Source organism: Sphaerodactylus townsendi, linkage group LG13 (assembly GCF_021028975.2).
Source record: "Sphaerodactylus townsendi isolate TG3544 linkage group LG13, MPM_Stown_v2.3, whole genome shotgun sequence".
Classification (NCBI taxonomy): domain Eukaryota; kingdom Metazoa; phylum Chordata; class Lepidosauria; order Squamata; family Sphaerodactylidae; genus Sphaerodactylus; species Sphaerodactylus townsendi.
The window spans coordinates 33406730-33421568 of record NC_059437.1 but is presented as its reverse complement, the minus strand read 5'-3'; the positions used below and the strand labels follow the sequence as shown (position 1 = coordinate 33421568).

General features: G+C 44.0%; 1 protein-coding gene across 2 annotated transcripts in view; it reads left to right on the top strand.

Annotated features, from left to right (window-relative positions):
- The window catches only part of LOC125443089 (gamma-aminobutyric acid receptor subunit beta-4), an 86922-nt gene that overhangs the window by 21185 nt on the left and 50898 nt on the right, over nt 1-14839 (top strand). For both annotated transcript variants that reach the window (XM_048514990.1, XM_048514989.1), the window contains exon 3: nt 547-614. In XM_048514990.1, coding sequence (XP_048370947.1) covers nt 547-614 — 68 coding nt within the window. The remainder of the gene's footprint in view (nt 1-546; nt 615-14839) is intronic.

Genomic DNA, 14839 nt, shown 5'->3' with positions numbered 1-14839 from the left:
TTATCCTGATTTGTTGTTGTTTTTATTGAAATAGCAAATAGGATTTTGGGTCCACCCCCCTACTAGTTAATAAACAAATGCATTTCCCTAATTAAAAATACTTTGCATTTGTTTCTGCACACAGGTAGGCTTTCTAAAAGTTATGGAGGTGCTGTGGGAAAGGTCCCTGCTCTCTCTGCACACTGGTCTAAGTAGAAGGAAATTTAATTGGCTCTTTGCTGGCCAGTTGTTGCAAGGAAAATTGGGGAAAAACTCATTTGCTATTTTTGTCGGGAGGAATAAGGAACAATTATGGGACAATACTGAGCCCGCTGGCCATGATAAAGAGCTCACTCAGCACTCCCTCTTTGGCATTAGGAAAGAAATAAGCCTCCCAATAATGTCCTTGCTATCTAAAATATATGTGCCCTTCGCTTGCAACAGGGACATGAATGGATCATAGGCCTAATACTTTGTTTACTGTGAATATTTGAACAGGTACTAGAACAAAGATTTCCAATTAGCTCAGCATACGCAAGGATTAACCATGGGCCTTGTGTGTTTCAGGTAACCCCGTTACGGTGGGAATGAGCATCCGTATTTCAAGCATTGATCAGATTTCAGAAGTCAATATGGTAAGTACTTAAAAGGCAATGAAGTGCTCATTTATTGCGGAAGTCTGGGTTAAGTTTGGGGATAGCAATAGAGGTATACAGCTAAATGTGCACAGAACTCTTTCTTCCTATCATCCAGAACTCTGCTTTTCCAAGATTCCTAACTAAAGTGCTGTAGTAGTATATGAGAGTAGGTGTCGAGGCTCTGTACAGAGGTTCACTTGATTGAACAAGAATGGGTCCATCTCTCCCCTGTGCCAGTTATTTCAACCTGCACATGTCACTGAAATAGGGTTCATTTTTAAAGTTTATTTTATTTTGCTTCCAACAATTGCTTATTCATATACAGGATTTGTACACAGCGCACTCAGGTTGCAAGAACCACACAGATATTTCCATGTGTTTTCAGTTTTTTTTTTTAAAAAAATCTTTCCTCCAGCTGGAGACAAATGTCACACTGGAAGCGAGTCCCCTGGAATGTGACCCAAGGCCTGGTTGTCCTACATGGACTACTCTGTGCTCCTCAGCCAAACCTTTCATTTCACCAGCCTGGAAAATGGTGTAGTGGGGAGGGAGGGAGGCAGTTTTGGAGAGAGCAGAAGGAAGGCCAGAGGCTCAGTTCATTTTGGTTTGGGGATTTTCTGCTATTAAGTGTTAAATCACTGAGGGACTGGAATTAATCCTCTTGGATTTGTGTGTTTGACATTGTATTGATCACCTTTCCTCAGCTTGGATAGCTGCACAAAGCTGGATAAAATTGGCCATGTTCTTTGTGATCTTTCTGACTTGCTCTTTCTGCTACGTGGGGAAGGCAGGGTGGCATCTTTTTGATCATCCTTATAGTCTTCACTCTCCTGGGTCTTAAAGGTGAAAGTTGCCAAATGTACTCCTGCCTTGCATAAAATGTCCCACCACCACTTGCTAACAGTGGATTCCTGATTGATGTTCATTAATGGTTGGTTGTCACTCTAAGCTTCTAGAATTTGAATTATACTCCACCTGTCCTTTCTGAAGAAGGCTGAAAGGAGTGGTTTTTGCAGATTCAAATTAGGCTGAGAGAGATAGAGGTTGGTTTTGAATCTGGAGCTGACTGGAAAAGGTAGATGGAGATGTTTGTCTGGCAAAAGCAATTTCTAGGATTTTGGTCTGGTATTGCTTTGGAACTGGTATTCTTCCCAAACTCCTGCTCCACAAAGAGTGTCTCCAGCCCTCCCAAAATGGACCAGAGCACCACAGTTCCTCACCTGTTAAATGGGTGGGCAGCGGGCCCAATTACAATGACTCAAAGGAGAATTTGTTTTGGAAACACAGTGAGAAAAACCCAGAAGAAAACTCTAACTGTATCATAGAAAGAGACGGTAGTTGCTGGACCTTTGCCCAGAAGTTCTTCTTAATATAAACACTTGCAGAAGAGGGAGCAGGGTCCACCACAGATGGTTGGATCCATATAGCCCTTAGGTCCCTTCCGCACATGCAGAATAATGCACTTTCAATCCACTTCCACAATTGTTTGCAAGTGGATTTTGCTATACCGCACAGTAAAATCCAGTTGCAAAGTGTATTGAAAGTGCATTATTCTGCATGTGTGGCAGGGGCTTCTGATTCAAGGCATAAAGACCAAGGTTTCTACCAAGCATTAGCTTTTAAGCATAGCAACAGAACCCAAACAGACTGTAAGCATGAAGCCAAACATCTTAACTGCCCTGTGCTACTTCCAGATTGTACCTCATCCAGGTTGTACCACATCCAGACCACATCCAGGTTGTACCTGACACCTAAGGCCCTTCTTTTGTCTTTCTGGCCTCCTCATGACTCAGCCAACATAGCACACGGATACATTCTAGCCCTCAAGCCAAAGCTGCATTGACTTTGGAGTGGGTGAGGTTATGGGTTGAAATACACCCGTTAGGGGGTTTCTCTCAGTCTAGCCCCTTGAATATTGACTCTGCCATTTGATTTGGTATCATCCACGGAATTGTCTAGGCCAGACAGAATGGGTTCATGTGCATGCCAGCATTTCAAAGAAGATGGAAAGATCTTTGGGAGCAAGAAGGCGTGTCATCTGTCTTTTGTTCTCAGTGATGCAGTGCAATCCTAAGCATACACAGAAACAAATCTCATTATTTTCAATAGGACTTGCGCCCTAGTAAGCATACTCATAGCCATACAATGCCGATCTAAGTGCCATTGGACCACTCTAATGTAGTATCCTGAGTGTCTGTCTGTTTTTCTTTCTGTCTTTCCATCTCACATACTGGCTACAACATTCACTTATGTCCTTCCTTGGTGGCAGCAGGCAGAGACAGAGCAAGAGGATCAAAAAAACCCAGCAGTGCTTGGTGTTTGATGTGGCCCACAGGCCAGTTTGGAATAACCAAGGTGGTCTGGTCCCCCAGGCAAAGATGTTCTTCTAGTGCCATGCTAGTAAATGTCGTGAAGTTAACTTAAAGTGAATGCATCCTACTTCATGAAAAATCAGGAAAGAAGCACTGCCTTCCCTTTCCTCTCTCAAAGCTTCTAGGAGAAACACACCAGACTAAAATTAGCAGGGTCCCTAACCCCACCTGGAAGACTCTCTTCCTATTAACATGCAAAACATTCCCCTTTCTCAGATGTCTAAGAAACCAATGTCTTCAAGAGATTCCATCTCTCCAGATGGCCAGTTCTGAAGGACAGAAGTGTCCTGATTTCTTCTTGCAAAAGCATATCACCTCTACAAACCCCAATTGGCATGCAATGTTGTGCTAGAACCTTTCAGAACAAGTAAGAAAGCTTGTTTTGGGATAATGCTGTAAGGCAAGGCACCCTTGTCCTTAGTTGGTGGAAAAGGAGACAAACCATCCAACCCCTTCTGCCCACAGACTAGATGAGAGGGCAAGTTCTGTACAAAGCAAGAGCTTTCAATTGTGTGCAATCTCTTAATTGGCTTTAGAAAAATAGACCTTTGGGGCCCTCTGCTCGTTCTAGTTATCATAGTTATGAAAGGGAGGTTTAAAGAATGGAGCTTCCTTGCCTAGCTTGGCTGCTGGTCTCTCCCAAACAACCTCCTTCCCAGAGATGTGTTCCTGTTCCACGCCTTGCTAAAAAGTTTCAGATCCAGCAGACTCCAGCACAGCACAGAAATGCAGCAATTCCATCTTAAATAATTGTCTGCGGCCAGTTGGGGTGAACCTGAAGCAGAAGAAAAGCCTGGTTTGGTTTCCAAACATGTTTCAATGTGGATTGTGGATGTGTTAGGAACTTAAGTTGAGTCAAGTCACAGATACAGTTTAGGTTCTTTCACTAGTGTGCAGCAGGGCACAGGGAAGGAGCTTGGGTTATGTTTCCTTCCTTCCTTCCTTCCTTCCTTCCTTCCTTCCTTCCTTCCTTCCTTCCTTCCTTCCTTCCTTCCTTCCTTCCTTCCTTCCTTCCTTCCTTCCTTCCTTCCTTCCTTCCTTCCTTCCTTCCTTCCTTCCTTCCTTCCTTCCTTCCTTCGAGATTGGGTGGCCAAGTAGGGGTGTGAAGGCTACCTCAATCACTAGCCAATGCAGTTATGGACAGGGTTGAAAAATGGAGTCTGGTAAAGGATCCAATGTTCCTTACTGCCTGTGAAGGGTAGTGGTGGTGGTTTGCACTGAGCAACTTCCTGTTTTATATTTTCAGCATCATGCAGAGCACCCCGTTTTCAGGCACAGAAAGCAGCCTTTCTTCATACTGTGGCCAGGGAAGGAAGGACCATTCATACAATAAATTAAAGGTGCACAAGCCACTGAGTTGCCATGGAGATGGACTAGCTTCTGTGGTTGCACAGTTCCTTTTAGTGCCCTTAATTTACCTCCAAATAACTCTTCCTGGTTCATCACATGCAGTTCCCCTTCTGGCCCCAAGCAGTACTGGGCAGTGCACTGTGCAGCTCCCCCAAGGCAAAGGGATCCTTCTGAATGGCTTTGGAAGGACCCTGTTTCCCAGCCTCTGAAATCTGAGTCTTATGGTGTGCTTGGAGTCAATAAAGGAGGACTAGTCTGTTTAATAGTTTTTGCCCAGAAAAAGATAACCCAGTAATATCCTCCAAGGGACAGGACCTGCCTCTTATATTATAGGTATCTTATAAAGGAAAAATATGTAAAATAATTGTTAATACTAACATCTCAGGATTTAAAACAAGAGGGTCTAAAAGAACTGTGTGAATCTGGGTCACTGCCCAGAATGCGGAGCTTTTCAGCTTCCATTTACAATAAAATCCCTGGGATGAAGACTCTCCATTTCAGGGACTGGTGGACAGGGGCTGAGGTTCCCTTTGTAACAGCCCTCTATCCTGATCCATGTAGCCCAGTTACTGAAAGTACAGTTTGTCTCTGGCTTCCATTACACAGTCTCCTAGAAATCCCATCCTACCTTCTCATTCCCAGTTGCCCTGATCAAATTCCATTATCTACATTTTCTTTTTTTCAAGAAAAAGAACATTTTTTTTGAAATGACAAAACAGCAATGAGGTCTGCAGCTGTATCTAAATTAGATGCGTATTGTATATTTAGATATTTATACCCTGCCTTTCTCCCCAGTGGGGACCCAAAGCAGGCTACAGCAGTGTTTTTTCCACCTTTATTTCCTTTATTTTAGCTTTCCTTTCCTTTATTTTAGCTTCATACCAACCACCCTGCAAAGCAGGTTAGACTGAAGGAGAGTGATTGGCCCAAAGTCAACCAGTGACCTTCCTTGGCAGGGCAGGGACATGAGCCTGCATCTCCCAAGTTGTAGTCAGATACTCTAACCACTATTAGATTGCAGAATTTTGATTTCAAGGATCCTGGAAATTTTGGAACATCTTCCAAGGTCTTCAAAGCCAAGCAGTGCTTGGTGATGCACATAACTGCAGTGCTTGATTCCACTCTGAATTGTGGATACCTTCTCTCAGAGGGAATGTCTTGGGCAAGATGTTCCAGGGTTGGCACTACCCTAACCCAATGAAATATTTACCTCAGGTTGGCACTTCTTGTGGAGTTGAAATTCTCCATAATGTTCTCTAAGAAAAATGATCATTATTGCCTGTGAGTAGTCCTTCACCATTATAAGACCCCCAAATTGACAAAGCCTGGGACGCCTCATCATCTCCACACTCCCCATGTTTAATGAGAGTCATGTGACTTCTTAGGTTGGCTTCCAGAACCCTTTACCCTAGAAGGAAAAAACAAAGAAGAAGAAAAGTTTGACTTATATCCCCCCTTTCTTTCTTGTAGGAGATTCAAAGGGGCTTACAAACTCCTTTCCCTCCCCCCCCCCACACAACACAACAAACACGCTGTGAGGTAGGTGGGGCTGAGAGAGCTCAGAAGAGCTGTGACTAGCCCAAGGTCACCTAGCTGTTGTGTGTGGGAGTGCACAGGCTAGTCTGAATTCCCCAGATAAGTCTTCTCAGCTGGAGCGGTGGAGCGGGGAATCAAGCCTGGTTCCTCCAGATTAGAGTACACCTGCTCTTAACCACTACACCACTGCTGCTCCTGAGAACACATGTTAGTACCAGTTTATACCTATATGAAGCTAACTGTACCATATTTACCACAGAGCAGTTTTATTCTACTTGTCATGAAACTTGACGAGAGCTCTTGTGTACAGGCAATGCCGGGATGAAACAGATTTATGGAAATCTTAGATGTTATATCTGCACTGGCTGTCCTGGAGTAGCAACAGCAACCTGTGCCTCCAACAGGTCTACTTGGAATGTGCTGAAGCTGTGCAAATGCCCCTGCTGCACAAGAGCACAATAAAAACAAATCGTATCCTCTTGAATCCTTCTGCTGTGCATGGGCTGAATTGTTACATGCTTTTGCCAATTGCTTAGATTTATAGGCTGCTTTTTTGGTAGGGTTCTTAACACAGTTAACAGTTAAAGCAGTAAGACAACATCAAAGAGGCCAGACTCTGTCATAAAACACATAAGAAATGCAACATTAAAACTCAAGGCAAGAGGGGGCATAGCATTGCTCCACTCAAAACCAGATAAGTCTGCATGGCAAACAACTTCTGAAGTGGAGCCATTTGCCCATTGCACCAAGCACCAAGGCAGTTGACTTCTGCTATTCACTTGGTTAGCTGAGGCAAGTTTAGTTTGCTTGTGATTTGTCCATCAGTTTGCAGCCTGGCTTTGCTAGAACCAGGCTGTTTTAGGGTGAGTGGGAACACAGAATCATGTCATACATCCTTTTCCAACACCACATGAGAATCAGTTTAGGGTTTTCCAGGCCTAGGAGCATTCCCATCAGCCCCTACCAGCATGGCCAATTGGCCATGCTGACAGAGGCTGATGGGAATTGTAGTTCCTGAACATCTGGAGAGCCGCAGGTTCCCTACCCCTGGTCTAGGATGAGCCCAACTGAATTCAAGCTTACATCTGTGCAAAGAACTGCAGCTGGGTTAGTGTTCTACTAATGTATGCCAACTCACATGGTATTAAATCCCTGCATCACCTATAACTTTCTCAGAAGGTCACAGCACATTGCAGGACCCCAGGGGCACCCTAAGATGTGAAAATGGCATAGAGGGGAAAGCTCTCTGTGCACCACAGGCATAATCAAAGGCCAGCTTGTGTGCATTTGGAGGCATGGCCAATCCACCTGTGGTACAAAATCGTTGTGGTAGACAGGGGGATTTTGTAACATGTGAACTGATCCAAAAAGTTTCCAATAGGACATCTTAAATCAAGGATCCCTAACATGGGTCCAATGGATCCCATAGTGACTAGCTGACACCTTTTCTGGTACCCACCAAGTGTTTTTAGGAAGTGGGTGGGACAAGGTAGGGCTTTTGCCCAGCAAGTCTTCTGATTGATTATTGGGGATTTGTTTGACTGTGTAGATTTTTTTAATGTTTGCTCTGGCAGCAGATGCTGCCACAGTACAAGGATCTACAGTGAGTTATGGAAGTTAAGCTATAACAATCATTTTGTGGCTGACTCTATCATGTTATGGCAGCCATTTTGTTGCTGTGCCCACCATGCAATGTCAGAATTCCAAATGTGCCCACAGGATCAAAAAGGTTGGGGACCCGGGTCTTAAATGATGTTTTAGGGAAGAGATAGATTAACAAACCTTATCTACCTATTTTTAGGGATATCCCTCTAATCTGTACTTGTCTCAGGGCATGGAGGAACTAGAAACAATGGAACGGTGCTTCTGATTCATATGTACCAAAGATTCTTTGACATTCCATAACAATTTAGATATGAGACAGGTCTTTCATCCACACCTCAGTCTTACAAGGTATGCACCATTCTCCATCCAGTGTGTTCTGCATTAGCTGAATCTCAGGCAATTTTACTTCCAACTAGTGTTGCTTCAAATCCTTGCCCGCAAAAATTTCACTGCAAGAAAGTTCTCATGCCTAAGTCAAACAGATGAAGTTCCCAACCCAGAGCTGGCAACCCAAGTTTCTCACTCAGTCCCACCCCACTGAGACTTGCAGTTAATATCTAAGACAGTTGATATCTAAGAGCTCTCCATGACATATTTTAGTTGGGTGAATATTTTAAAGGTTGGGCAAGTACACGTGAATGTTTTTGGAGAGTTGGCCCCCAACAAAAATGGAAACTTTTCACTTCCACCCAGAATATATACTTTAAGTAAAACTCTATCCATCTATCCATCTATCCACCTATCTATCGCTCTAGCTCTAGCTCTATTTATCTAGCTCTAGCTTTCTCTCTCCCTCTCGCTCTATCACCTATCATCTATCTATCTATTGCTCTCTCTCTCTCTCTCTCTCTCTCTCTCTCTCTCTCTCTCTCTCTCTCTCTCTCTATCTATCTATCTATCTATCTATCTATCTATCTATCTATCATATAGATTTAGATTATATAGATATAGATGATATAGATATAGATATGGAAGAGCATTGGGATTTAGTCTCCCTATGGCAGCTATTGCATGGTTATGCCCTCTACTGTTTTCTCAGAACTCCAGGAGCATCTGCAGGCTCTTATTTAGTCAATCAGATCTGACTGTATTGTGGTGTTATTGACAGCAAATGAAGCCACACTGGTCTTCCTTGAAAGGCAGGCAACATGTCTCCATTGCCAAGGTAACTGGACTGATCCCCTTTTCCAGTGGAGTGATTACACTGGGGGAAGTAAAGCAGAACAAGACAGGAGAATCATCAGCCCAACTGCCTGCCAAGGAGAATGCTGTCTATTTTTGTGTGTGTGTTGGTGTGTGTGCATTTGGCAATGACTCTGCACTCCCTTGCCCCTGCAAATATGGTAAGGGAATCATAAAGATGTTCATGAAAACCTTCACCCCATTTCAGCTCAACGTTGCTTTTGGTAATAGTGCTTTGGTGTTGTCAGTGAAAATGTGTAATTAATTTGTCTGCCAGATCTCAGTCGAATTTGTAAACCTGAAGGTAATAGATGTCATCTAGAGATTATGAGCTGGCTAAATAATAGGGACACTGCTTTACTCTGTTCCAAATTAACAACATGCAATTTGCCAGGTACATTCTTCTTTAGCATTTTTTCCCCAGTGGGACTGAGAAGAATGGACATGCATGGTCTCTTTGCTATGGAGGGAGGGGGTGTTGGCTTTATTACCTGACTGAGTGCCAGTATAGAGCAGTGAGTGCCAAACAACATGTTACATTTTCCCAGGCCTGTCTCCAAGTTGGTTCAATACACGTAGGCTGGGATTTCTGTGTTTCTCAGCCCCCAGCTTGAATCAGAGACGTGACCTGCAAAGAGAGAGAGCTTCCGTCTCCCCCCTTCCATTTTCCTGATCTGAAATGGCCACAAGAAGCCACTGTTTGTCCCAATAGGAAATATGACAGAGTATGACAGGTATGGGCCATATGTTAAATCTTCCCAGCTGGACAAATATTGGCTCCCTGGGGCCATGTCACTTGGGAAAGCAGCACAGGGTAGCATGGAATTCCCAGACCACATCTGTCAACCTGATCTAGAGATGGACCTGGAAAAAGTATAGTTAGGCCCTGACTGTTGTGGAACAACGTTGAGTCTTTGAGTTTCAAGAGGATTTGCTGGAATACTCTGTCAGCCTTATAAAGCCCCAACTTCTATTGACTTTTATTAAACCAACCGAAAGAGCATAATCCTTCACAATTTTCCAAGCACTGTGGATAGTTCATGTTCAGCTCATGTTCAGCTAGAAAGAAGCTATAGAGACAGGAAAAATAAGTGCCCTGTTTTCATGTGATTTTGTGGGTTCAGCTCTTGCATCTTCGTCTCCATTTATTCATTTATGAACCTACTCAAATAATTCCACTATTGTTGCCTGAGGACCAGGAACCTTAAAGCCTTGTAAGGCTTGGAGCAGGAGGCCAGCTTCAGAATCATGGGAGCGTTGTCACTCTGTGGAGAAGCAGGGAGCTGTCCTGTGCTATGTGTCCTTCTGCACTGGGGTACTTGCTGCCTGAAATGCAAGCACACAAGTCAGATCTTTCTGCTTAAGGCCACCCTCTCTTCCCTAGTATTTTTCTTGGGTAGCAAAAGCCCGGCTGTTTGTGTGTGCTTGCTTAAGGAAGATGGCTGGAGAGCAGCAGACTCTCTTTGGCACGTCTGCCTGAATTAAGGAAGGTAACATATTGTGCTTGCTATTCTGAAACCTCTAGAAACATATTTAGGGGGTGGAAATGTCCAGAGAGGTAAAATCAGCAGTCCCCTTGCAGGCAGCAGAATGTACATGAGCAATGGGAAAGAGTAAACAAAGCTGCTACTCAAGCTAGCTGAGCACACAAAATGCAGCCTGTCTTTCCCAGCAGAGTACAGCAGGGGCTTTGGAGAGGGGAGGGATTTGCTGTTGCTCCTTCTTTGCAGGCAGCAGCCCATCCATCAGAGAGCCGAGAGACTGCCACGCTGGGTCAGGCCCAGTGGTCCCTTTTGCTCAGCTTCTGAGAATTGCCAGACAGACTGCAAGAGAAGCCAACCAAAAGGGCAGGGGGGAGGCAATGATCCACAGTGTTTGGTCATTCCTGCCCAGCCACTGCTTTGCTTTAAGGTGGCCCTTCTGTTGCTACCAATTAGCCTCTCTGCCATTATTTTAGCCAGTCTTTATTTTAAAACAACAACAACACATTAGAAACCACCACCACCAAAGACATTCTTTATGGCCCTAGAAATAAGCTGAATGTCTGGACACTAAGCTGCTTTTCCATTTGTGGTAGACACTCCCACTCAGAGAAGAAGGAAAAACTATTTTGTCTAAGCCTCACTCTCACTTTAGCCCCATCCCCCATCATGTTCCTGGTGTTGGGGGTGGGTGGGAACCACTAACCCAGTTGGGAATAATTCTGCGGGGCATGGATAACAGGGGCAGGAGGAGGGATGCAGAGAAGTTACCATTTATGCAGCGCTGCTCCACTCACACCCCAGAATCCAAGACAGTGAGGCATAGTGATTAGAGAGGCTAGAATCTGGGAGAACCAACTGAATTCCCACTCTGCCAGTGTAGCTTGCTGGGTGACCTGGGGCCAGTTGCACACGCTCAGCCTAGCCTACCTCACAGGATTGTTGAGCGTATAAAATGGAGAAGAAAATTATGTGTCCCACTTTCGGTTCCCGCTGGGGACAAAGGCAAGGAATGAATAAATGAAAAAAAAAATAGGAGCCGTTATTCCCATTGTTTGTTTGGAAACATTAAAAGAACATTTTTGCCTCATGCGTCCAAAATCCTAGATTTGGGTTGAAGTGGTTGTTGTGGCTGTTATTTTGTTTGTTTCTATCACTCAGAATGGCAGGAAGCCTTCAGAGTAGTACAAAGAAGGAAGAGAGTAAATCATAATCCCAAATCTCAGAGTTTATTCTGCCCAATTATTCTACAGACACTTGGGGTTCAGAAGATTTTTCTTCAGAGAATCAACTGTACTTTCCCAATATAAAACCCATAATTTTGGATTATTGACATTAATCTTTTATAGCTGCTATAGCAGTTAATGTTTTATTATTTGGGATAATGGTTTCTGATTTGGGTCCATAGAACATATGTAATAATTATCAGTGAATATATGATAATTTACATTTTCCATTACAATATAAATTGGTCTACCTGAAGAAATCTCTGTTTAGAGCAATCCAGGGACAGCAAGAGTCAAAGAATCACAGGTAATGAAGGGATTATTATTATTATTATTATTATTATTTGAATTTATTATACCCCCTATCCCCGAAGGGCTCAGGGCGGTGAACAATCTAATATCATATATAAAACATACAGTTGAATTAAAATAAGCACATTCTAAAAACAGTATCCCACGAAACCCCATATACAACCCGCCCAGAAAGCACAGTGGGTCCCAAAGATGTTAGGGACCCGCCCAGAAAGCACAGTGGGTCCCAAAGATGTTAGGGACCCCTATATGGCAGAGGGGGAGGGAGGGGGGTCAGCGGCTGGTCTCTCCAAAGGCCCGGTGGAACAATTCAGTCTTGCAGGATCAAACCTCCATATAAATCTGTGATATCAAGGGCAAATAGAATGGGGGGGGGCTTATCCCCAGTCACAAAATGCTCTCTGGTCATGTTTCACACACACACACACACCCGGTTAATTCCAGCTGAACTGTGCAACAAAAACTCTCTTCTAGGATGAGGGATACCATCTTCAAAGTGGGGTCTGGAATTCTCACAGAATAAATTACAATGGAATTCCAGACTACGCAGGTCAGTCCCCCTGAAAAAAGGGCAGCATTGAAGGACAGTCCCTCCTGATTTCCCTCTTCTCTCCAAACTCCAGATTCCCCAGGAGTTGCTCTGACTGGAGATGGCAAATCTATCCAGGATTGTCTATGGCAGTGGTTCTCAACCTTCCTAATGCCGCGACCCTTTAATACAGTTCCTCATGTTGTGATGACCCCCAACCCTGACATTTATCAATTTTACAGATGGAGAACACTGATGCAGAGAGTCTTAGGCGACCCCTGTGAAAGGGTCGTTCGGCCCCCAAAGGGGTCGCGACCCACAGGTTGAGAACTGCTGGTCTATGGCTATGAGCTCATGTAGTTCCTTTGTTCTTCTCAACCTGGTTCTCTGGTTGTCCTCTCTTATCAGAACAGGTACACTTTTAACTAACTGGTTGCAGGCTTCTTTGTAACTGTCTCGCCTTTCAGTTTGTCAAACCACATTAGAGAAGCTCCTACACTCTGAGCTCAAAAAAATAATTTTGCAAGGCCACACTTTTAAAGAGACACTTTGAGGGCACTGTGTGTTATGAATGTGTTGTGTTTTAGCTAGCTGGCTGAGCAGGGGGTGGTGCTGTTATGTGTTATTTGCACAGGACTTGTGCACTACTTTTGAATGGTGTGATGTTTAGCTGATGTTACACAGACTAGTGTTGAATGCATTTTGATATAATAAGTTTTCGGGATTTGTTTGGTTTTTGTAAGCCACGCTGAATCTCTTTTTTTTGGGAGGGGGAGGAAAGGCAGTTTAACAGTCCTATAAATAAAGACGCTGATAAATAATTATCTATCAGAAATAGTTCCCAAAGAACTGCAAGTTAAGGGCTGTCACACAATTAAAGAAACATGTCAAATTATTAATCGAGAGGTTTCAAAATGATGAATTAAATCCATATAAATTTTGCATATGAATGGAACAATATGGGGGGGGGGGGAACGCTGTAGATGTATGTATTGCGGCAGACACCGTTTTTGTGGCATGCCATTCTGTATGAAGTGGAATGGTTTTTCTGAGATGAGACTTGCTACCTGTACTTTTTATATGCAATACTAGAAACAACATTAAAAAAGGAATGTCATCCAATTTATTAAGGGTACATTTCATGATGGTCAAGAGCTCTGTCATCAATTAAACATTCTTGAACATTATGTCTACAATGACAAAAATTCATGTTATGCAATATGTTTCTGGGTCTTGGGGCCCTAATTGCATTTCAGTTCAGCCAGTGCAGTGACTAGTCTAAGCCCAATCAACCTTGCAGAGTTATTTTGAAGAAGAAAGGCAGCATGCGAAAGTAACAGTATGTAGACAGAAAACAAATTTGCTTACTGCTGAATGAATAACCTCAATAACTCTTTACAAATCTGGGCTTCCAGATCAGAGGGCACAAACAAATTTGATTCTGTCCAAACCTTTATTGTTATTTCCAGCTTGAAGACCCCTCACTATCTATCCCTCAGCCAATAACCCACCCTCTCACATCTCTGCTGCTATTGCAATTCCCATTTACCTGCTCTCCAAGCTCTTTTTCTGTGTTCCACTACATGCCTTCCCAAATCTGTCCTCCCACCTGATAGGCCAAATACTTCATCTTGCAAGTCCAAACATCCTGTGATCTCCACCACAGGTCAGCACCATGATTCTGCTTCCACTTTTCTCATCCCTTACTTGGGTGAAAACGTTGGCACTTCTAACTGACAAGGCAGGAAGGAAGAAGCCAGTTCTATGTGATTTTAAGGGCATCTACTTCTTCCTCTTGGTGATAGCTCAGAACTTCTGTTGAGTGTGGCAGGGGCTGATGTTGATTGTGTTAGAAATTTTGAAGGCCCAAGAAAACCCTCAGGCTTAGATTGAGGAAGTCAGGTGAGGCACAAAGAGAAATTCCAGGGTGCTGCCTGGGTTGGGCTGTAACAGGTGTTCAGCAGAAAGCCCTGATCGTCTGCATCTGTGGCTGGCATCTTCAGAGGATCCTCTGAAGATGCCAGCCACAGATGCAGGAGAAACGTCAGGAGAGAATGCTGCTAGAACATGGCCATACAGCCCGGAAACCACACAGCACCCAAGTGATTCCGGCCGTGAAAGCCTTCGACAATACACAGAAAAGTCCTTTTTTTGAAATGATGAAGTGAAAGGAACAGAGAGGGTGGTGGATCAAAGGGTACCCTAATCTATTATCACTCATCTTGGGGCACTTTATGTTTCTCCACCCCTCCAACACATGTTGCATCAGAAGAAAACAGCCTACTGGTTCAGACCAAACTTCCATGCAATCCAGTATCCTGTGTCTCACATGCAGTGGCATAGTGCCAAGGGGATGGGGGGTGCGACACACAGGGCGCATGCTGGTGCGGGGGCATAGCAGGGGCGTTCTGGGGTTGGGTGGGGCGGGTGGGGGCATGGCAAGGGCACAGGGCGCACATGTGCCCTGGGAGCATTCCCCCTCGCTCCGGCCCTGCTCGCATGATCTGCCAGATGTTTCTGGGAAATCCAGATTCAGGACATGAAGACATGGATCCTATCCCTACTATACTACTCCATTGAGCAAAGTTTATTTATTTAAATATTTATACCCTACCTTCCCTTTTGGTTC